The 24,635-nt window shown below is 39.8% G+C and overlaps 1 protein-coding gene across 4 annotated transcripts; it reads right to left on the reverse strand.

The window, feature by feature from the left end:
- Positions 1 to 68: 68 nt before the first annotated feature.
- LOC146638245 (uncharacterized) lies at positions 69 to 13,447 on the reverse strand. Of its 4 annotated transcripts, none has more exons than XM_085360618.1 (22): positions 13,286 to 13,447; positions 7,651 to 8,606; positions 7,433 to 7,494; positions 7,313 to 7,351; positions 6,161 to 6,219; positions 6,045 to 6,079; positions 5,827 to 5,949; positions 5,574 to 5,699; positions 5,132 to 5,248; positions 4,894 to 5,018; positions 4,169 to 4,797; positions 4,005 to 4,095; positions 3,764 to 3,900; positions 3,531 to 3,667; positions 3,366 to 3,438; positions 3,221 to 3,246; positions 3,007 to 3,138; positions 2,357 to 2,487; positions 1,414 to 2,272; positions 917 to 983; positions 668 to 789; positions 69 to 584 (listed from the first exon to the last, which is right to left on the reverse strand). In XM_085360618.1, the coding sequence occupies exons 2-22, from the start codon at positions 8,569 to 8,571 to the stop codon at positions 552 to 554; spliced, it is 4,044 nt and encodes a 1,347-aa protein (XP_085216744.1). In that variant the 5' UTR covers positions 8,572 to 8,606; positions 13,286 to 13,447; the 3' UTR covers positions 69 to 551. The 4 variants fall into 4 exon arrangements, with proteins under 4 accessions (XP_085216744.1, XP_085216729.1, XP_085216736.1 ...); XM_085360603.1 differs by having other exon boundaries at positions 6,036 to 6,079; XM_085360610.1 differs by lacking the exon at positions 13,286 to 13,447 and having other exon boundaries at positions 6,036 to 6,079; positions 7,651 to 9,047.
- Between the last annotated feature and the right edge of the window lie 11,188 nt (positions 13,448 to 24,635).

The following is a 24,635-nucleotide window of genomic DNA, read 5'->3' on the forward strand; positions in this document are numbered from 1 at the left end:
TCTCACTTTTTTTGGAGTTTTCTGTTGATGTTTTAGAAAAATAAAATAATAAAACCACTGTTGTTCATGTGAGATTATTTATTTGACAACACCACAGATTCTTAAATTACATAGCTTCTGTGAAGGTGCGGCATGAGTACAATTAGACAAAAACTGATTAGAGCCCAGGGAGCAGTTAATATTCTGACAGCACTAGAACCTGGTATTTGTTTCTAAATTTTCTGGGTTGACCAATCAACACCTTTTAGGACTAGAGCACTCGAGTAGGAGAGAGCCTGGAGCTTAACAGAAATGTAGGCAAGTGGCTTTTTACAGTCACATCTCACCCTTTCTCAAACATACAGTTGCTGTTCTGCATGACATAAAACTTAAATATTTATACATTTTTGGATTTTTCAGCAGAAGCTTTTTAAAAAACAATCTTTGTACAGAAACTCAAAGTCCAGTGGAGAACAGACAGAAATCAAATCATGTTTAGGATCTCAATCCCGTTTCAGCTCTGATAAAGTCAATTAATAAAATCTGAAGGTAACCAATTTCTCTGCAGATGTTCAGCTCGTCCACGGATCCCTCCCAGTCTTCTCCTGAAAAACCAAACAAAACAAGGACTTAATTTAAATTCAGCTGAAAAATAAAAACTTAACATTAAAACCTTTTTTCCCTCCACCTGGTATTTGCTGTAATGCGACAGGCTGCTGCAGTGCTGCTGTTTGGCTTCATCCTCTTCAGCGAAGATCTGCTGACACAGGTTACAGAAATAACCGACGACCGGTCGCACGAACTCCGTCCCTACAAAACAAACAAGCGACAGTGAATGCACCGCTGCACGTGTTTAAACTTCCTTATTATGCAACAGGAAGCAACAAACTAAACTGTAACTAAATGGGATTTCAAATAAGCTCAGAGGCTTTCTTACCAACAGGTTTGGTGGGTTTCTGAGGTTCAGCAGCGCCCTCTGCAGGTTCAAACTGGGGCTTCGCGTCCTGAAAGTAACAAATCAGTCATGAGCTTTAATCCTGCACTTCAGGGCAGATTTTCATTTATTTATGGCCAAAAATCTTTTTCCATCATTAACTGTGTTAACTGCTGTGCAATATATTTACATTTAAAGTCTATTCATCGCACAGGTAATTTTAATAAGAAATATTTCATGGCTGAGGCAATTTGAACAAAACTACATATTTAAGACTGAACTGCAGATAAAATGAATGGAGCTATTTTAACAGCTGATTCAACATTTGAGATCTGTCAAACACAATGGGAATGCCTTTTTAGAAATTTTGTTTCTAAAAAGGCCGTTTTGTTTTGGCGTTTTGAAACTATGTGAAATGGCATTTAAGACTTTGATGTTATCCTGGGGAAACTAATATTTCTGTTGAGCTGGGATCACAGCACCTTCGCTTTCAGTTATACCTGTTCAGGTGGTGGTTTTGAGGGCTCTGTAGAGGAGACTGGTGGATCTGGACTCTCTGCATCTTTCACATTTGGTCCTGCTTCCATACAAACGTCTATTGGTGTTTCCTCCTCCTCCTGCTTGAATGTGCGTGGTGTTTCCTTTTTGATATAATCTTTTTCAGATGGCGCTTTATCAGCTGCTGGTTCCTCATTTTGTTGAGTATTTTCTTTCTTTAGTTCTTTCTTCACAGTTGTCTGAGGCACTGAATTATTGTCAGGAGCTCCTTTTGGTTCCAGCGTCTCGCTGTCTGGAATCTCTGCACACGATGACCCTTTCTCAGGAGTCTTTCTCCCTGCGGATTCCTTCTCCGGGCCGTTTTTAAGGACCTTTTCTGGAGGCTCTTTGTCCAACGATTCCCTCTTTGGAGACTTTTTGGACTCTTCTGCTGAAGTTTCTCTGAATGTAGACTTGGTTTCCAGAGTCTTTCTGGATGCGGACTTTTTCGCTGGAGTCTTTTTTGTTGTAGAATCCTTACCTGAAGTTTTTTTAGATGGCAAATCTTTCGCTGGAGTCTTTTTCCCAGTGGATTTCGTTTCCAAGATGTTTTTGGCATCCTTTTCTGGAGACGTTTTGGATGTGGACTCTTTCTTTGGGGTCTTTTTCCCTGATGAGTCTTTCTCTGGAGGCTTTTTTGACCCAGAATCTTTTTCTGGAGTCTTTTTGCCTGATTTCTCTGATGTCTTCTTCGGGGACTCCTTCCTCCCTTTAGACCTCCTGTCGGTCTCGTCCTGGTCTGAGGTCTTGGATTTGCTTCGTTTCTCGCGCTTCCTGCCTCGACTGTCCTTGTCATTGCTGCCGTCCGAGTGAACAACCCATCTGCAAGAAAGGGGTAAAGTATGAATTTCATGATTAAAAGTTCACAGAAAAGAAATTAGGAAGAGTGAAGAGGCGGTTTCGGACCCGTTGTCAAGTCTGTAGTATTTGGTGGAGATGCGGGCTTTGAGTTTGGGGCAGTTGTGGATGGCTGGTTTGCTGACGAGCTCTTCAACAGCTTTCAGGGCCGCTGAAGAACTCGACATCTCAATGAAACCCTGAAACACAAAAAGAGTCTGAAAATGGTCCCAAAGGTAAAGAATCCACTCAACTCTGAACTCTAAGGGTCACAACATAAACAGGATCAACGCAATTACTATAACTCTTACTGCTAGTAGCAAATACCAAAGCCAACATACACAAACACAGCAATGTAAGATAGCCTCAAGCCAACTTGGCTGGCTAATCAATTTCCATATTATTATTTTTTTTATCCAATAGGATGGAGGAGCCTGATGATGCACAGGGATTATAATCATCATTCCTATTGCTGGGCTGAATCAACACAGTTTGGATTCCTCTATCAGCTGACAGAGGTCATGAAAATGACTGTGATGAATGATGTATATGATCAATGTATCCTTTATGCAGTTTGTATTCAGGCTAATAACTGTATCAAATTTGATTTTCATTTACAAAGATATTCCCTTTGTATCATGTATTTATAATCGGTATTTAAATTTTAAAAAGCTAAAAAAAAAAAAAAAAATTTAATCTCATCTCATTTTCTTACTGACCTCTCGTCGATTGCCAATCAGGTAATAGCGCACCACCTTCCCAAAATTTCGCAGCAGTTGGAAGAAGTCAAAGAGGGCGTAATTAGGTGGCAGGTGGCCGAAGTAAAAAACCCTGCTGGATTTCGATGTTGACTACAAGCAAAGAAAGAACAAACTGTTAAATCAGCAACATATCAGACAAAAACTCAGCCGTTATATTAAAGGTAACACTTACCTTGGGCTCATCTGCTGATTCTCCACCTGCAACAAAATCAAACAGGAAGAATATCAGAAACTGAACAGTGAGCTTTAAAAGTCAACCAAACGTGCTGGTACAACAATATGTTTTGTGTTCAGCATCACAAGACTTCCAGGTATACCTTGGTCGTCAGAGTCATCTTCTTCCAGTTCATCCAGAGTGATGCAGTTTTCCAGGTCTACAGGGAAGTCCTCCTGAAAAAGCACATCGCTCCAACTGAATCCCTTTTTTCCACTTTAAAGCTTAAAATATGTCCACACTAACATGTTCATCTAAAAGTCTTTACCAAATCCTCCTGTAGAGGAGTCTCTGTTGCTTCCTTTGACTCCTCTACTTCCTCCTTCTCTTCCTTCTTTATCTCCTTCTCCGACGCAGGTTTCTCCTCATTGCCAGGCTCTCCACCTATCACCTCCTTTACTTCATCTGTAAGGGAGTTTTTTTTTTTTAACAAAGTCAAGCATTTCCTTTGTTTTCCTTTAAAGCCAGCTTTGCTGTGAAAGCTCAGCTCTCATTTTCTACCTTTTTCAGGTGCTCTCTCTTTAGGACTCTCTTTTTTCTCTTCCTCTTGCAGAGCCTCCTCATCGTCATCTGCCAGATTCTCTCCATCCTCAGCAATCACCTCCATCCCCTCGATGTCGCTCTCCTCTCCAGGCAACCTGAAGTGGCATCTTTAGTTAAGACTGTTCTAGTTTCACTTGCAGAGGCTTTTCTGCAAACAAAAAAAAACCTAAAACAAAAAACAGCAACATGAGGAACTCACGCTGCCTCCCCCTCCACTTCTTCTGTGTTTGAAACTTCAGGTTTGGAGTCTTCGAGAGGAGACGGTTGTCCTTTGGATGTGGACTCTGCATCTGTGTAGAAAAGAAGATTTCACACCAGCCTGTCTGGAGCGACTGGTCCTGGCATCGTGTTGCGTTTTCTTACCTGGTTTCTCTGGTTCTGCCGTCTTTTCTCCGTCCCGTCTGGAGGACTTGTTGCTGGATCTCTCTCTAGACCTGGATTTCTTATCTCTGCTGGATTTTTCCACGGATCTAGATTTGCTCCTGCTTTTTCTTTCTTTGCTTGACTTTTCTTGGGTTGTAGACTTGGCTTTTGTCTCTCTGCTGGACTTGTCTCTGGATGCGGACCTGGTCTTCTGGTCTCTGTTGGATTTTTCTCTCGATTCGTCTGGCTTCTTCGCTTGGGACCCTTTCTTGCTTTCCTTGTTGGATTTTTCTTTTGTTTTTTCTCTGGACCCTGACTTAGACCTGGTCCTGGTCCGCTTCTCACTAGTGGACTTATCTCTGGACCGGGTTCTGCTCTTCCTTTTTCTATCCAACTTGTCTTGGGACCTAGATCTAGTTTTGGCATCTCTGCTGGATTTTTCTTTAGATTTATCCCTGGACCTGGACCTTGTTCTGGTCCGTTCCTCTTTGCTGGCCTTGTCTCTGGATCTGGACCTTCTTTTCTTATTTTCTGTCGTTCTGTCTCGGCTTGAGCTCCTTGTCCTCTTGGTGGTACTCTTCTTTGTACTTTCGTTTTCTTCTTCGTACCTCTTGGCTTTTGAAACCCGCCTACAGGACAGACCAGACAAAAGCAGGACCATTATCACTGATCACCCCTGGATGATAATCCGCCAGTTACCTTCCTATCGGGTCGGTCGTACTCACATGAGAGTCTTGTACTCTCCAGAGAAGGAGACACAAATCAAGTCACTGTTGATCCTCAGAGTGTTGGACAGATAATAATCCACCAGCTTCTGAGCATCAGGGGCGTTCTTCATCTCAACGAACACCTGAAAACAACACCTTGTATGTGTTTTCTAAAGTCTTTTAAAGTGATTATTTAAGAAAAACAAAGAAACTGTCTTCCTCTCCGGTATAGTTTTTTAAATGGGCTGAGCCTTACCATTGATGGCAGGAACAGGGTGTAGAGCGGCGGGCCGAAGCGTTTGATGATATTGATCAGGTCGGATTTTCCGTCTTCTCCCGATGGAGCGGGCGTGAAACTCACCACCCGGGAGCTCTGAGGAGACATCAAAGTGTGAAGAGACTTTATCAACAATGAAAACAGACGTTTTTCTAAATACTGAACTGTACAACGTCACAAAGAGGGAATACTCTCATATGGCCCGGCTGTAACACAGAAGCCCCACCTGCCTGCAAGCAGGGATTTCCCTGCATGTAAAAAAAAAATAAAATAAATGTTGACACCTCTCGCTGTGTTTGTGAGACGGGAGCTTTTCCAGACTGAGATATTTTTCTCAGTAATAACCAAACGTTTGACACTGGGACTTTCTGTACTTTTCGTATGCAGGAAAAACTGGACACTGGAAGTGTTTCTCTTCTACCTGGAGAAAGTTGAAGGCGCTGGAGACGCTGAACACGAGCTGCTCTCCGTTCACAGTTGGAGGATAATTGCTGTGAAACTTCACCAAGTCTTTGGCCTGATCAACCGAGCCCATCTCCACGAAGCCCTGCAGGGTTTAAACCCACTTTAATAATGCTCATGTGCAAAAAAGAGAAAGAAAGCTGCTGCTCGTCTTTAAATGAACGAACATGCAAATATCATCGGTGTGATGATGAAGAACCTCGCAGACTCACCAGAGACGGAAACATGATGACCTTGATGATCTTCCCGAACGGTTCTGCAAGCTTCCTGAGGTATTTCTCATCGACAGACTGAGACGGAAACTTGATGCACACTACCTTCCCTTTCTCCAAATTCTGACAGGAAACAAACACAAAGACTTTCAGCTGATTCAGGAGGGGCTAAAGCGAACCTCATCGAGATCTTAGACACGTGTCTCTACCTTCTTTACCTTCTTCTGCTTCCACTTGCTATTCGACTGCGATGCTGCCGAACAGAAAGAACAAGTTTAAGCAGAAAAACCTAAACGTGTAAACACAAAGGCACAGCCGAGTGAGGCAGACTTACTTTGACTAGCTGCCGGGGCGCCTTTTCCTCCATCTTTCTTCTTCTCAGATTTATCGTCCCTAAAAATGACAAAAAGAGGACGATCAAACAAATTAAAAACAGAGCCACTGAATGAAAAACAAACATCTTATCAATTAAAAAAAAAAAAAAAGCTGATCACAGCAGCTTTGGATCAATATCAGGACCGCTAACATCTGGACCAAAAACCCGTCCTTCAATTATTAGAAAAATAAAAAATTGATTGATTTTTGGCAGGGTCACAGCTTTTTATTAATTTTTTTCCCAGACTTAGTTGGCTGTGCTGAATGAACATCGCTCATATTTGCCATTCTTTCTTTTTTTTAATTTTAGAATTGTTCTCTCAGTTCCTTAAATTAGTTTAAAATAGCTAAGCTACACAAAAATGGCCACATTTCATCCTGGAGCCAAAAAATGCTCAATTGAAAATCACTGATCCCACATTTATCTTGACATCAACCAAAGCATTTCTTTAATGTTGGATCACTCGCCTTCAATTTGAAATTTTTATTTTATTTGTCCGCCAGATGGCACTACTTTTTACTATTCAAAGCATGGACACAGTAATTCGGTGGTCATTTTCGGTGGTCACAAGTCAAAAAGTTAATCAATTCAAATCTGCTGGCTGCTGCTGCTGCTGCAAGCCCCTCTCCTCAGCATGCGTAAGGGCGGTGTGAGTTTTGCACGAACAGAAGAAGAGCCAGCAGTGCCACGTGGGAAGCTTACACGCAATAACCAGTCTGTCCATTTGCAGCCTCTGCTCCACCTCAGCTGGGGTCCCTATTCTTTAAAGAACTATATCATTGATACTTGACATTTATATTTCAGGCTGAAGTAGTTTTAAAAGATCGAGCAATTTAAAATGGGAAACTTACTAAAAAATATTTTTACAGTCGTTTGTTGAAATGTGGCGCTTTGGTTAAATGTCATATCCTTGTAAATTGGTCAACGTTTTTCAGGGTTCATTAACATCCACGTTGTTCAGTTGATCCATGTTTTTTTGGCTCGCTGATTATTTATTCACATCAAAAAAACAACATTTCATCTTTGAAACATGCCAAAGTTTTCCACTTTGATAAAATTCAGATCTCTGTTCAGAGGCGTGAGAATGATGATGTGGTTTCGGTCACTGACCTTCGGACCGTCTGCATGCGGCAGTCCCAGTTAGGAAACCTGTGGAGGAGATGGGAGAGTGTTATTAAACCCTGCAAGCAGTAGATGGAGAAACTTGGCGTTGATGTGAAGTAAACTCACTGCTGCAGGAGGCTGAGCTGTCCATCTGCATGGTGCCTGCCAGTCACGTGCTGAATCCAAACCTAAAAACAACAGGAAGTAAACCCGTTACCATCTCTCTTTGTGGCACTCCGGTCTCATAGGACACGTGCAGCTCCCATCATCCTTTGTTGCTGAATGTAGACCCTCACACCACCCACACAGACTGCAGAGAGAGATTCGAGGACAGGTGCACTTACCTTCTGCGACAGTACAGTGATATCACACAGCGAGCACGAGTACGGGAACGACGGCGGGACCTTCCCGTGGAAATCCAGAGCTTCTTTCCGTGTAGGCATTGAGGGCGAGGACTGACTGCTCCTCGTGGAGGACGTGTCACGGCGGCTTGCCAGAGGTTTGGACTGGTGCTCGCTAGGAAGAGGAGAAGCCGTCACCAGCGCTGATGACCTGTAATCAGCTGGTCCAGCCTCAGAGAATCGAGATGACGGCGCTCTATCTCCTCGCCTCGCTGGGCTGTAAGAAGGAACTGGACCAGCCTTACCATAATCAGAGGGGCCCTGCCTGCGGTGGAAGTCCACCGTGTACCCCAACGACGACGATGATAAGGATGACGATGGTGGCAGCTCTGCTCGGCCGGAGCTCACGGTAATCGGATTATTCCAGCGATCCATGAGCTGCTCCGAGGGAGGAGGTGGTGGTGGCAGGTGGTCCAGCGGGTACTGGACCGACGTGCGATGGAGCTGGTCCCAGTCTCTAGAGGAGGAGGAGCTGGGAGGGTAGGAGGAAGAGGAGGAGGGAGACGGAGCCCGGGGAGGGAAAGGTTTGACGGTCCCTTTCTTGCATTTGATCTGTCTGAGGATGTGTGGCAGAGACTCAATAGTGAGGACGTCTTCGGGCAGCTCAGCTAGCAGCGCCAGATCACTGGGCTCCAGACCGCAGCTGCTCAGGATGCTCAGAACATTGTCCTGCGATGACTGCAGCACTCCAGAGCCCCTGGACGAGGACGGGCAGGAGGAGGAGACAGAGAAGGAGTCTTGTGGCTGCCTGTAAAAGTCACGGTCCGCTGAGGAGTGGCGGTAGTCCACAGATCTGTAAGGCCCGGGATCAGTTCTGAGGTCGGTGTCAGGCGGCGGCTTTCTGTACGGGTAATTCTGAGACATGATGGCGAGCTGTGGAGAAACGCTCTGGGCGTTTCCTGCAGACAGAAGGTGTCAGGGAAGACAGAAGACGTAAAAGGTGATGTGAAGGTGGAGGACGAGTTGCCCTGAGAGAAAACACTTAAGAGTGAACACCACGTGCTCAGGAAGTGAAGAAGGAAAAAAAACATTATTTTCTAGATTGTGTCACGTCTGCCTCGGCTACTTTATGATAGGAAATTGCTGATAATGTAAACAAAAACATAAAAAGTGTTCATCCTGATACAGTTTTGGTGAAAGATGAAGTACACCCTCTGTCAGATGTAAGGTTTTAAGTATGAGGACATGCAGAAGCAGCGTGTGAAAAACGACAAACCCAGCAGCAATAACTGAGTTATCGCAGTGGAGGAGTTCTGGTCAAACTCTTCTTGCTTCAGTTCATTGAGGTTTGCAGCAATCACTCATGCACAGCTCTGTGAATGTCCCACCCACAGCATCTCAGTCAGGCTGAGGTCTGGACCATTGCAGCATTGGGATTATTTTCTTTTTCAGCCACTGGTGGAGATTTGCTTCTGTGCTTTGGATCACCGTCCTGCTGGACAACTGAACATCAGCTGAGCTTTAGCTGTGGGACAGGTGGTCTCACGTTTGACTCAAGAATACTTTAGTAGAGAAAAGAGTTCACTGTTCACTCAGGGACTGCAAGGTACCCAAAACATGAACCTTCCACCACCGTGCCGACAGCTCGTTTGAGGCGATTGTGCTTTGCAAACCTATGTTGTGCTGCCATGTTCTTCTCAGAGAGAAGAGGCTTTCTCCTGGAAAACCTTCCAAACAAGCCACACCTGTTATTCTAATTGTGCTGTCATGAACTTTAACATGCTAACTGAGGCCTGTAGTCTGACACGGAGCTCTTGGGTTTTCTTGTAGTTGATCATTGCACGGGCTGAGCTCGGGTGAATTTGCTGGGATGTCCCCTCCTGGGAAGATTGTTCTGTTAACACACCTGAGTAATCCAGACCACCATAATTCCGCTTCGATGAAGATCAACTAATCAATGCGTTTGATTACCAGCACCCGGCTGCTACTTACCCTCTTCATTCCCATGTAAGCCGTAAGGATGAACTTTGTTTTTCACACTCTGCTTCTGTCTAGGTTTTTGTGAAATAAATAATGACACATGTAATATGTCATCTGTTGCTGTTCATCTGAGGTTGTATTTAAATGATTTTAAGGCCTGCTAAGAATCAGATGATTTTCATTACATCCTGATACTGAAAACCTTTGAATTTGAAGCAGGTGTACTTTTCTTTTTAACCATAGTTGTACACAGTTAACGTAAAATTACGGCTGTTCATATAACGATATATATCGGATGACGATATAAAAACGTCTATCTTTCATTTTATGCTATTGTTTGTTTCGGCAATATTTTTTTCATCGTTTTGATGGTCACCGTAGTGGCTATATTAATTTCTTAAAGTTCTCTCTTTCTCTTATATTTAATATAACCACACTACAGACGGACAAGCGCCTGCTTTATGCGTTGTTAACGACGGTAAAACCATCGCGTGTCCGCTGGTTTACTTTGCACATAAACCTTTCACAATAAAGCTCAAGATCCTGTTGAGACTTTTCAAAATAAACCGAATCACGTGAAAGAGTATGCAGAGTATTTACGGATGAGAAGCCAAAAAGAGCCGCCAGGTGCTAAAAAATAAACCTTGGACTCAAACGTTAGAACAGGCTTTTCCCCGCAGAACGTGGTGTAATAAATACTCACAGAGCAAACGGCGGCTGTTACAACTTATGTCTAAAAATGCATCGTTTCATGCATCAGTTAAAACACTCGACTCCAAGTACTAGAAACGCTTCACGCAGGTCGAGCTGCCCGAGATTCACAGAATTTACAGAAAATTTTAAATTTTGTGATTTGTATCGTTATCGGGATGATAGATGTCTTATATCAGGTTATGAGATTTTGGTCATATCGCACAGCCCTACGTAACATTATAGAAAACCAGAAAAGTGATAAGAATATCCTGCTGATCCCTAAATGCTGTTAGTTTAAGCTTCAATAAAATAAAGAAGAAATTAATAAAAAATAAACACAGTTCTTCTTTAAACTGCTAGCTTTAGAGGTCTGTACAACAGATTATCTGCCATCATCTTCTCCTATCCCAGCACCCTCCTCTGTCACACCAGACCATGTCCTCCTTCATTAAATCCATGAACATCTTCTGACGTCTTCCTCTTTTCATCCTGCCTCGCAGCTCCGATACATCCACTCTCCGTCCTCTGCAAATGTCCATGATACCAGATATTCAAACCTATCTAAACGTTTACTCTCTCTGCTCTTCACATGTCCACCTCCCCACCTCTCATTCACACATATATTCTGTCTTGCTTCTACTGACTTTCATTGCTCTCCTCACCAGAGCATATATTCACCTCTCCACACTTTTGCTAGAGATCACAGTGTCGTCAGTAAACATTAAAGTAAACAGAGACTCCTCCCTGAACTCATCTGTCAGCCTGTCCAAACACGAAGGAGCTCAGAGCAGGGGCCTGTTCTTCGTACCTCGCTAAGTAAGTTAGCTGGATTAGATTGTTGACGATTTCGCGTGATCCTGGATCGTTCGGTTCCCCGAAGCCCATCCGGGACTTGCTGTCATAGCAACAGAGCCGTAAGCGTAAACCTGCTGGGGAGCAGGTTTACTTTATGTAAACAGGATTAGATCGCGGCCACGCAGGTATGCCCGCGTCATTCATACGAAAGCAACAGCGATATTCCACCACTGTTTCACCATAAATAAATAACATAAATGTAACTAAAGACAATGCAGCACCTGATCCATTTATTGATTTCACACAGGTCATTTCCTAAAAAAGGGAAATGTACTATTAACATTCTATTATGTGATTATTACAGATTTAATTCGTATTTCAGAGTAGCAATTGTAAATTACTTCGTGTAATCAAGATGAGAGACCACGGCTATAAAAGCGAAGGTGGATTTGGGAAGTCTGTCGCAGTCATATCCTGTCCGTTTACGCGAGCCACCCATTGCGGAAGGTGCAAGATTGATAAGGAGAGTTTTCAGAATTCAGCGTATATTGCGGGACAGACAGGATCCTTTAGCTCAGCGCGACAGTGTGCTCATAGAGAGATATCGATTTTCCCGTGAGGGTATTATTCACTTAACCAACTTGTTGACGAGGGGGTGCAGGACCACCACCTGTCTTTTGTTGCTCTGCCCTTTTCTTGGTTGCTGTTATAAACAAACAGATTATTCCAGGGTCTCTTTCCAAGAGACTAAAAGCAATATAAGTGATAAATATTACCATTCTGTAGAATATTCTTATATTTCACTTTTACCTGTTCCCATGTTCTAGTGGGTCCTGTCGTGGCTCTAATGTGACAGAGGATAAAATATAACATATTATAATATAATGTAATATAATATTGGATAATATAGTGTAATATAATAAATCTACCCTACCGCCTACTGGTGTTGGCCAGAGGGGCCGATGGCGCAATATGGCAGCCTGGCTTCTGTCAGTCTGCCCCAGGGCAGCTGTGGCTACAACCGTAGCTGCCTCCACCAGTGTGTGAATGTGAGAGTGAATGAATAGTGGCATTGTAAAGCGCTTTGGGTGCCTTGAAAAGCGCTATATAAATCCACTCCATTATTATTGTTATTATTGAATTACTTACGAGTTTGATTTGTCAGCAACTTTCTGCCAGCCCTCTCTCCTTGCTTTTGCAGCCTTTGCAGTGTTCCCTTGCGTTTTAATTAAACTCTGAAACTCCTGAAATCCCTCACTCAAGGGTTCTTGCTCTGCTGCCGAAAAATACCGAGCGCGCTCCTTCGACATTTTCGCCGACCAATCAAAGGGTTGCCGATCAATGTTTCTACTATCGATGCGTAGCCCCTGTTGGGCCACCCAGTGATCTCACATTACTTCATCCAGCTATACTAATCGTCAACAACAGGTGTGTTCGGGGAACCGGAATAGCGAGCTCAGAGTTAGCGCGATGATTTGGTCTTGGATGTTTCATTTGATCTTGGATGTAGTAAGCGACGTACGAAGCACAGGGCCCTGATCCCTGATGCAATCCCACCTTGAAACCATCTCGCTGTCCTCATTTATATCCTGCCCTTATACCTTCACTTCTCAACCACTCCTGACTTCCTCATGCAGCATCAGTTTCTCCTCTGCCTACCATATTCTTTTGACCATTTTTTATTATCAGTGTTTTGTTTTTGTTTTGTTATTTATTTATTTTTATTTTTTTTGGGGGGGGGGAGGGGGGGGGGAGTATCAGTTTAACCAGCTGTTTAAATATAGAGACACTGACGCAGGTAGACTGTGTTTTACAGGTGGAACTATAACGCGACACAGAAACATAGAAACATAGAAAATGTTGGCCAATGTAATTTTCATTAATGTAGAGCAGGGTTTGTGCAGGATTGGTGTGACCCGAATTAATCCTCTCTGATCAGAGATGTGTTGAACGTTCAGAGAAAGAGGCTTCTAGGAAATTCAGCGCGCAGTGGTTTCATTGTGGTCGAACTGAAAGTGTGATCTAAGAAAATGCCGAGTTTCAATCAGAAACATCGTCGAACAAAACCGAACCAAAAAACCCGTCTAATTTCTAACCTGTGTAGAAAACAACTCCGCTAACAGTTAGCTAGCGGCTAAACGTAGAGGAGGAAATAAAATCAGCGGCTCACCTCAAATCACCGCTGCACCCTCTCAGGTGATCCACGCAGCTCCAGGCAAAAAAAAAACAACTCGTGGACCTTGGACCTGCCGCTGGCTTCGTTTTCCACGAAAACAGATGCAGAAAGTCGACGATTGAAAGCCGCAAGCAACCTAGCTGTTTCGTCGTCGTCTTCTTCTTCTTCTTCTTCGGTTTACAGGGGTCTGTACATCGACGCATTCTCGCCCTCTGCTGGTGGGGAAAAACAAGTTGAAACAAAATAGATCAATTAAAAATTTTGTCAAATTAAATTAAACCAAAATAAAAAAAATTTGGAGGAAAACACATTTATTATTAAAATATAAAATAAGCTAATATATTAATATATTACACTTGAAATTATTTATTAAAGAAAACATTAATAAACATGAAAATAATGCATAATATATACATAAATTTAAAATTCATAAAAAATATATTAGGTTAGTAATATATTATATATATATTGAATATTATATTAATTTAAAGTACAATCTAAATTAATACAATACAATATTTTCAGAGATAAAAGTAACAAACACTAAAATTTATAAATAATGAATAAAATTAAGACATATTTATAGATTAAATGTAAAATGACATGATGTAAAAAATGTAAGTAATAAAATACAGTCCATTCAAAAATGTATGTACTAAAATAATAAAGTAATAATAAAAATAACAAAACAATCATTTGAGATAAAATTAATGGAAATTAAATAAAATGTATATAATAAAAATATTAGAGAATATGGATGTAAATAAATGCTAATTAATCAAAATAACTAAAGTTACTTTATAGCTTATCAACATTTTCACACATGTCACACATAATGTCTGAATTAACTATTTTAAAAAATAATGAAAAACAAGGAAGCTGAATAGTATCAGAAAACTAATTTTAGTGGACGCAAATCATGTTTTGATTGCCCCACTTGGCCTCTGTTTGAGAAGCACTGGTCTATAGAAATATATTTATTGTATTTTACTGACCTTTTCACTCAGTGTTTTACTGACCTGCTATATTTTACTAAAGTGAACGCTTAATTTGTTGTAATTTTATGTGTTGAGATACTTTATTTGTTAGAGGGACTTATTCTTTTATATTCTTATGGCTTGTGTTTACTGTTTATATACAGTAAAAGTGTATATGATCATATATGATGTATATTATCAAATCTACCCAAAGTGATTCAGCATTTTGCTTTTAAGTACTTTTAATGTACTTTGTTTTTGTTTTGTTTTTTAGTTTATTTAATTAATTTGTTTAGTTTCAATTTCTGTCCTCCAAACTTAAAATCTTAACTTGTTTTTTCTCCTACTGGTGCTCATCTGATAGATAAATGAAATGTTTTGGGATAAATTTGTGGAATTATGTTAGAGAAGTTCATTTGCAGTAATTTTTTTGTTGTGTTGTTGTGTGTAACCACAAGGTGGCGATCTAAGACTTCGGTGTGCTTGTTAAACGTTTACCTCTCCTCCTCCTCCCTGTGTGGATTGGAAAGCTGAGGCAGATGAAGAAGACAACATTCAGATTCAGAGCAGACAGTAAAAAAAATAAAAACACGATATACTTTACATATGACGCTCGCACTAAATATAACAAATTTAACTAATAACAAAAACATTTATTCACAAAAAGGATAAAAAAAAACAAAGTGATGTTAATAAATGTATACTAATATACTGATAACCAGGCGGTCTCTAACGAAACACACCAAAAATTTAAAATCATTTTTAAAAGCTAAATTAAAAAAGAAATCAAGAAATAAACCATAAATAAATAATAAAATAATAATAATAATAATAAAGGAAATTTGTTTTAATGCAGTAAATATATGACAGTTACAAAATATAAATAATTGCAAAATACTGCAATTAAAAATAAAATGATCACTGGGTAAATTAATATAAATAAATATTTAAATATTAAAACACGTTACATGTTTTACAAGTTAAAAAGGAACAAAACAAGGATCTATACATTTTTGATAAAACAGTAAAATATTTTAATAAAAGGTTAACATGATAAAAAATCAAAATGAAAATAAAATATAAACAAAAACGTAATACAATAAATATAGTAACAGCAGAATAACATAACTGGTTTAAATACATTGAATTAATAAACTATATAATATATAATAATATATATATGTGTGTGTATTGTAATGATCCAAGACAAATCTAGATTTCACTTCACTTTCACTTCAAGATTTCAAACCAGGAGAAGAAATACATGAAAATTATAACACTTACAAAAAAAAGGAAGAATCGTAAAAAGGAGAGAAAGAAAGAAGAAACTGAGCCTGTCTCATTTTTGTTGCCTTAAAATCAAAAATAGAAAATTTACTGTTAAAGACACAAATATCATAAGAATAAGGACACTTTATTCAGCAACATATACCGTACATTAAAAATATGACAGTAAATTATGTTTCAGCTGAAACAAATGAAGGTGAAACACAATAAAAACAAAAACATCTCACTGAAAAATTGCTGAAATAAAAGTAAACTTGTTATTATTAGTAGGAGTCATACAGCAGGTGGAGCCACAGACCACATGTTGTACATCACTGAGGCCGCTATCAGAGCTGTGAGTACAGCAGAATGTGTACTGCAAGTACCATAAGTATTTGTACTGTTTCAAATAACTCAGTAAAATACTCTTCTTGAACTACGCAATAAATTCATACACAACCTCAATAAATTTCACAATCAGTTCATTTATCAGCGCTGCTGATAAAATCGACAAAATCGGAACAATTTGTAATTTGTAAAATTTGTAACAATTTGTAAATGTAACATAAAACATGCAGTATTTAAAACATTTCAGTCACAAAACTTTGCATTCAAACATTCAAACAAAGGGAAAAATCTGTCTTTAATATATTCAGGTTTTCAGGATGCATTACTGCTAAATTAATACCAGTCTACATATGCATTTATACATAAATGATACATCAAGAAATTCTTCATTCATGGAAATGGTGATGATATAAACAGTATTGATACTAGTCATAATAGCTGTAATAATTTTAATGATAGCACATACAATTTCAACGATTATTATTATTATTATTATTATAAAAATTCTTCCTTTGATACAAATCCTTTCCTGTGTATATATATATCACTGTGCAGCAGTGCTGCGGGTGTAGTTTAGTTGTGTGTTGGTTCCATGCAGAGCCGTCAGCCCATCAGTTACATGTTGTAACTGTTTATTGTCACCAGGTGGAAGCATGACAAACAGCCATCCTTCAGCTGCTGGAAATTTATACAAAGAGCTTTAATTAAGTACACACTGTAATGAACTCTAATTCCAATTTTGATAGCAAAGTACTCTGAGGTACCTTTCTACAGGAGCCTCGTCTTCTTAAGTCATTATCGGTTTCAGCAAATGAAAGTATTTTTTTAAAGAATATAATATAATATAATATAATATAATATAATATAATATAATATAATATAATATAATAGTTAGTAGTTTTTTATGTAATATTCTTGCATTCTTTAAATAAAGTAAACAGGGATAAAACTTTTTTTTTTCTAATTATACAGCAGCTAAGTATATATTTGTCCTTCTCTTCAACTGAACGCTAACTGGAGGTAAACAGTTGTGCTTAAATGAGCTGTTAGCCAGTGTAGGCAGCTTACCGAGCTAAAGCTACATCTGCTTGGTGTTTGCCAGCCTAATGTGTTTTAAAGCTTGAAGCTGTTTTTTCCGACTGAAATAAAGTGATTATTACAGCGTTTAGCTTTTCTAAGTGTTTTATGTTATTTTTGGTGTGTAATGATGTATTCAGCTGTTATTCAAGGGGAAAATGTTGGAGCCCACAGTGAAGGCTTACGCTTACTTGAAGTTTAATTTATTTATAATGTAAAAGAAAAGAAGCTGAAAAATCTCCACAGTCAGCCTCATACATGGAAAGAGATAAAAATATCCAGTAGACACTCGTCCATTGACTGATTACAAGAAGTTTGTGTCTTTAATCAGCTGATGGGGTCCAACATTTGGTCCTGAGGGGATAATTAAGATCCTGCTTCTCTGTTAGTGGGAGTCATATCTGACAGCAGGTGCTTTTAAAGGAACAATCCCTCCAAAATTAAAGCTGACTGTGGGACCATGTTGTGCCCTCTCCAAACCTCCCTTTAGATTTTTATTCTGTGATAATGACAGTAATGAGGTGATCTTTGTTTCTGCTCCCTGTCACACTCAGAGATGACAAATGGATGTTTCTACATTATGCATGGCTGTTTTGTTCGTCGGAGCACTTACTGTCCAAACCTGATGAGATCCTCTCCTTCAGGTTTCTGCCCCATTTCCCTCCTCTGGATATACATCTGCAGCGGCATTAATGTTTAAATCAAGTGTTTTGTCATTAAAATGGAGGAGCAGCTCACATCACTTCTCTCAAACACAATCCTGCTAAGTGAAATTAAAGTAAAATATTCATCAGTGAAGTTAATCTGCATTTGTGTAACAACAGCTCGAGCTAAAGTGGCTCCTGAACATCGAGGCGAGTTTTTAAACTGCTCCGAAAACCATAAAACACTGTTCAATGATCCATATTTTATAAAAATAAATTAGTTTAGTTTAGCTATTACAAAAGCAAGCCAGCAAACAAAATGAAAGTGCTACTTCAATAACTTTGCCTGGACATCCTTGTTAAGAGTTTAAGAATTGTTTTATACGAGCTTCTAACTAATTGGAAGAACCCCCCCCCCCTCAACCTACAACTTTCAGGCCCATATTTAGGTTCACCATGCAACACATGAGTCAGAATTCACAATAAATAAAAATAAATGGCCTGAAACTAATTTAAAAATCATGCTGCACTGTGACCGGTGTTAAAACAAAGACACATGCATTCATCTCGTTTTTGCAATAATCTCGTTAATGTTTGGACCTCTACTACATGTTAAAACATCAGCATCTGTCCAGTGTAGTTTGCGCTGTTATACCGCACGAGATTACGCTGCTAGTTCAACCGGGTTTCCTCAGAAAGCTGATTTAAGAAATTTAATTAACCATAATAGACTTTAGACAAACTTACAAACAACCCTTGTGCTCTAAGAACTCACCCTGAAAGTTAAATCACGGTAAAAATAAATGTTAATCAGAAGTCATCTGAGGAGTTCTTATCGCTTAAAGGTCGTTTATGAGCTTCGTAAGGAGCAGAGACCTGAAATTACATGACATAACATCCTGTTAATCTTCACCTTTAAGCTCCAGGGGATCCAATCATGACATCCAAGAGAACCAATAAAAACAAACTGACTGAACAAGGCGGAGATATTCAAGGTGGGTTAAGAAACAATGGAGAGATGGCGACTGTTTCTTGACTGCAGTAACTACATTTGCAGCCTAACTTTGATTGTTTTCTGTTTTCATTGATTCCATTACTGTAGAAAGGAGTCGGATTGTGCATGCAGGTCTCCGCTGATTTTAATGTCATATCATACTCAATGACAGGTTCAGCCACACTGGATTCTAGTCTTTTTAAACCACTGTGAAGGGGCGTCCACACAAGAAGCAACCAGCAGCGAGGTGATGACCAGAGACCACAGAGAGTCACTGACATGTCTGCTGAATGCTTCCCATGTGGGCAGAGCTTTGAGCTGGGAGTGCTTGTTGATATTTTTAGGGTAAGCTACAAGTTCTCTGAAAGTTTGTAAATGCAGGACCAGGTGATTTTATTTCAACTTGGCAGGTGCGATGATTTTGCAACAAAAATATGACTATCAAGGCAAAGTCATGCTCCTCCCACACCTCCCTTGACCCCACCTTTCCATCCTTTTTTAAAAGCACTTCTAACTGTTAATCTAAGAAGATTTTAACGATTGTAACTGCCTCTCTACACTTTGTTAAATGTCATACCTCACTTTAATCTGCTAGCTTTAAACCACCATCGAAGGAGGCCCTCTTAGAGAGGTCTCTTATTAGCTGCTACAGAAGAATCTCCAATCCCACTGTGTTCAGCAAAACCACTAAAGAAGCTGTTCACAAGCAGTTAATGGAGTCAGAACAGGGCTCGTTTCTAGCTCAATATTTAGTAAACAATCCCTCTATGACGTCACACAGAGCCAAAATAAACAAACAGTGAAACAGTGAAGTCTGAAGGCTGAGCTTTCAACTGTTGGATCTGTATGATGCCATCAGTGATGTCAGGCACAGAAGCCCCACCCACCTGATGTTTAAACAATCAGTTTCAGAAGGGCAACCAATCAGAAGGAAGTTGACTGAGAGGAGGGAGGAGCTAAAACAGCATTTTTCATATAGATAATGAACCAAAACCTGATGTAAGGCAAAGAAAGAACTGAAAATCATAGTTGAAATGTCAGCTATTAAGCACTGAGGCGCTATACTGAACAACAGTGCTGATATGTAAAGTGTAACATGACAAAAATGATATTGCATCAAAACATAAAAGCAGAATTAAATACAAATGTAAGTGGATTCTCTGCTGTTTAAACACTGTGACATTTACCCAGCAGCAGCAGCTTCTACCCGACAACAGGCGAGTCATCAGCGAACAGATTTACTGTCGCCCAAAGTTTTTACAGTGCGACATAAAAACACGCTAAGGTCATGTTTTATTTATTTGTTCCATCATAATTAGCAATTTAAATAACCCTGCTACATTCAGGAGGACTATTACACTGAATCCATCCTCTGGGACCCATCAGGCCTCAGAGAGCCCAGCAAAGGGGTCCAAACTGAGGTCTGCAGCCCTCCAGGAGGTCACAAAGGACTGATGGAGCTGTTTCCTTATCCCTCTGTTTGATAAGTGTAGTTAGTTTTATTTTAATACCAGATAACAGAATGAATGAGCCCTATGAAAACTTGCATCATAAAAAAGCTTCAACTTTTAACAATCAGTCCACCTTAACACGGATTAATTTAGTCTGATCTTCATCAACAGGGTCGCGATCAAAGTCACGTCTTCATCACTTTGAGCCGGCGTGAAACAAGCTCAGCATCATCCCCTTTGCAGTGTGACACTCTGCGGGACGGCGGCAGATCCGCCAGCGTCACCGCTCGTCCCGCAGGACCACAGACGCTCCGAACACAAAGACGACTGTAATCACAGTGAGTCTCAAGGGTGAGCCAGCGCTGACCTGACAGGAAGGTTATTAATAATTTTATAATGAGAGGCATCAAAAAATGCCACCTGCTCTTATATCAGTGTCATTTAACTCATAATATTTACAAAGGAAAATACAGGTATAAACATACTTCAGACTACAGCTGATTTTAAAGGCCTGGAGAACATGTCAAAGCGAGACGTAACCAACAAAACGAGCACAAAATTAATAAAATGTCCTGAACCTGCACTTTTTTAATGACCAGCAGGGGGCGACACACCCGCTGATCAAAGAAGTCTGATTCTATAGAAGTCTATGAGAAAATGACCCTACTGCTCACTTGATTAATGTTTTCAGTGAATGTTTTAGTGATGACTTTATGGTCTCAGTTGCTGTTTTTAACTCTTATTAAATAAAAAATAGTTTTCATTTTGTAAATTTTGACATCACTAGAGTAAAAAAAGACGATAAAGCCGGGGACGAGCTACAGTGTCAATAAAAGGTCACTGCCATGCTCAGTTTCTCAGTCAGAGAAACTGTTCATCACATCCTGTTTAAAAACACATAGCTGACAGCACAGTACTCTGTCCAACTTTTATAGTCAGTCTGTCGTGGGTTTTTACCTTTTTAATAAGGTAGCGACACTGCAAACAGGTACAAAATGAACTGTAGCAACTGTGAAGTGCAGTGGTTTCTTTATCTTCAGTTGGATTTTATCAGGGGAAATGAGTGCACATAAAAACACACAGATTTAAAAAATAAATATATCTTCATACAGAACAGAACTTTTACATGGAGTATTAAAAGTTAAGGAGCTGAGCTTCTACACGTCAAACAGGAAATCTTTCTTCTTCTTTCAGCTGCTCCCTTCAGGGTCATCTTCTGCCATCTCCTCTTATCCCGGCATCCTCCTTTGTCACACCTCCTTCACTACATCCATGAACCTCCTCTAAGGTCTTCCTCCTCTCCTCCTGCCTGGCAGCTCCGGTATATCCACTCTTCCTCCTCTGCACATATCCAAACCATCTCCACTTTCTTTGACTCTGAGCTCTCTCTGACGGATGATCTTCAACTCTTCCACCTCCATCTCAGTCTTCATAGCAGGTCTTCTAAACATTCATGGTTGTATGAGTGAAACCTATGGAAGCCCGTTTCCGCCACTAAAAAAAAAAAAAAAGCTAGTATCCATAACTCGAAATTTCGAGTTATTTTCTCGAAATTTCGAGTTATTTTCTCGAAATTTCGAGTTAGCTCTGCCAATCAAAAATATACGTGAATGAGGTCGCTTTCTTGTTACCCGGAAGCATATGGCGCAGGACCGCGCACTCAAAAACGGATCCCAACAAATTAAAGTATGTTTGCTGATAGTAACACCATGCGATTCAGCTAATAACACAGGGATTTCATCATTTGTGAAGCCAGGCTGAAAACACTCAGCAATCTGTGCATTCACGACTGGATGTAATACCGGTAGCTTAGCTGTAGCATTTGTAGCTGAGGGCTTCAGCTTCCGGGTAACATGGAAATGATGTCATTCACGTAGATTACTGATTGGCAGCGCTAACTCGAAATTTTGAGTTGCTTTTCTCAAAATTTCGAGTTAATATGTCGAAATTTCGAGTTAATATGTCGAAATTTCGAGATAATAACTCGAAATTTCGAGATAATAGCTCGAAATTTCGAGATAATAACTCGAAATTTCGAGTTATGGATCCTTTTTTTTTTTTTAGTGGCGGAAACGGGCTTCCATAGAAACCCACTTTTGATTCTTAGTTAGCTTTAATTATGTGACAGATCTGAACCCTACAGGCTTCATCCCTCATCTTCTGCTTATTGATTATCTTTGCAGCTCATAACTTCAGTGTTGTCTGCTGAGTCCATCTGCATTTACAGAGAAAAAAAATCCACCATCATGGAAAATTAAAAAAAATGATAGATCAAATAAAGGATAATTTTATACACTATAGTAAACAATTGACTCTAATTTGATGACTTTTGGCGCTACAACACAAAACCCTGCATGCAAAAACAGCCATGCAGGAAAACTGTACTGGAGTCTGAAGTCCTGCAGAGGAAAGTTTTGTCTTTTTTTTTTCTTTTTCCAGCAGCGGAGAGGTGTACTGAGGATAAACTCTTTCTTCTCTTCAAACTTTCCTAAATTTCCATGAAACAAAGAGCAGAAATAAAAGAGTGAAGCGAGGCAGTCAATGTGGCGCTCTGATGTAATATTGATGACCCTCCTCCTCTCCTGACGACCTCTGTTTGGTCGTCTCATGTTTTATCAAATATTCATGAAGCTCTGCGTCCCCTCGCCCTCCTCCCTCAGACCCCATAATGCATCTGTAATGTTCTGTCAGGTGAGGCATGATGGGAGAAAGGATGATGGAGCAGAGATCCTGGAGGGATGGAGGAGGCTAATTCCTGATCACAGGCAGTTTTTTCTGTCTTTTCTTCTCTCAGTTTAAAATTGCAGAAGTTTGAGGAGCTCGATGTTGAACCCAGAGGAACTCTGAGCTTCTTTTTATTCTTTTCTCTCCATTTCTCTGTCTCTGGTTTTAATCGCCGTCTCACTCTTTCTTTCTGCCTCTCCAGCTTGGGCTTTCTGAAAAAAAAAACAAAAAACAAAAAACATTTTTCATCTGCTGTCATCTCTCAGAACCACCAATGGGAGGAAACCTAACTGTGACCAGATGAGGAAAGGTTGGTAATGATTTGTTTGGAAACATGTTCACGCTGAAATTAAATGTTGGCACTTCATACTTGGAAATTCTGAGTTCCCAGTCAGAATTTTAATCAGGAACAAATCCTGTTTTGTGTTTTTCGCAATTCCAAATGTATTAGTTCAACTAATGAATCTTTAGCACCAAAACCATAATGAGTAGTTGTTAGCACCTAAACATGAGTGGTTTAGGTGCTCTTTTCAGGACCTAAACTAATCAAGTAGTATTTATTGCCTAAAACTTTCAGAATAGTTTATAGCATCTAATTCTGTGTAGCTTTAAGTACATAATCTTAATCTGAACATAATCCTAACTGATACGTTTTTAGCGCCCAAAGCTAACCGAGTAGATTTTAAACACCAAAACCTTTCCAAGTAGTTTATATCAACTAAAGCTAACTCGTAGATCGTTGCATGTAAATTTCCACAAGTAGTTTTTAGCCAAATTTATTTATATAGCACATTTAAAACAACAACCGTTGACCAAGGTGCTGTACAATTAAGATAATTGAAAGAAATGAAAACATAGGGAGATATGACAAGAGTTAACAAAAAGAATCATAAAATTAGAAGATTTGAGTGAGATATAAGACAAATAAAAGTAATTCAAACTCATTCTGATTTAAAGCCAAGGAATAAAAGTGGGTTTTCAGACAGGTTTTAAAAGTGTCCAATGTTGGGGAGGTCCTGATGTGAAGGGGAAGTTCATTCCACACTTTAGGAGCAGTTACATCAAAGGCCCGATCTCCTCTGGACCTCGGGACAGCCAGGAGCATTTGATCTGTAGACCTCAGTGATCTTGCAGGAGTCTACCAATTTAAAAGATCAGAAAGGTATGAGGGTGCTAACCCGTACAATGCCTTAAAAACAAATAATAAAATCTTAAAATTAATTCTAAAACTAACTGGCAGCCAGTGTAATGATGCCAGTATGGGGGATATGTGGTCTTGCCTGCGTGTGCCAGTTAGTAACCGTGCTGCAGTATTTTGGACCGGCTGCAGGCGGCTAACTGATGACAGACTAACACCAGAGTAAAGGTTAGGTTAAGGAAGTTTAAAACCATCCATGCCTTAATATGTAAACTTAATGGAGAAGTTTTAAGCACCTAAAGCTGTGTAGTAACAAAGTAGGCTAGATATCAGTACGTCAAGTTAACAACTGTTTTTAGCCTGTAAAGCTAACCAAGCAAGTTTTACCGTGTAAACCTTTTGAGCATTTTTTAGAACACAGACCTAACTTGGAAGTTTTTAGCACCAAAACCTAATTAAATATTTGTTAGTGCCTAAAATTAACCAATTTGTTTTTAGCACCTAAACCTAACATTGGCTTTCAGTGCCTACAGCTAATCGAGTAGCATTGATAGCCTCAACCAAAAGAACGCTAGTTTTTAGTACCTAAATCTGAGCAGTTTTTCGTGATAAAACCCAACTGTGTACTATGTGGAGTCCAAACATAACCAATATTTGATTTCATTGTGTAAAAATAACCAAGTAATTTCTAATTCCTAAACCTGATTTTGTGGGTTTGTTAGTGT

The sequence above is a fragment of the Diplotaxodon limnothrissa genome, linkage group LG2 (assembly GCF_057381915.1).
Source record: "Diplotaxodon limnothrissa isolate DT_005_m linkage group LG2, D_limnothrissa_male_GT1.1, whole genome shotgun sequence".
Lineage (NCBI taxonomy): Eukaryota > Metazoa > Chordata > Actinopteri > Cichliformes > Cichlidae > Diplotaxodon > Diplotaxodon limnothrissa.

What these genes read in the sequence shown, in the direction of transcription:
- LOC146638245 (XM_085360603.1), bottom strand. Translation starts at nt 8,571, where the DNA reads ATGTCTCAGAATTACCCGTACAGAAAGCCGCCGCCTGACACCGACCTC. An exon ending in AGATGACTCTGACGACCAAG is followed by an intron (nt 3,247 to 3,365) that starts GTATACCTGGAA and finishes ATTTTGTTGCAG; the next exon opens with GTGGAGAATCAGCAGATGAG. An exon ending in AATCAGCAGATGAGCCCAAG is followed by an intron (nt 3,139 to 3,220) that starts GTAAGTGTTACC and finishes CTTTGCTTGTAG; the next exon opens with TCAACATCGAAATCCAGCAG.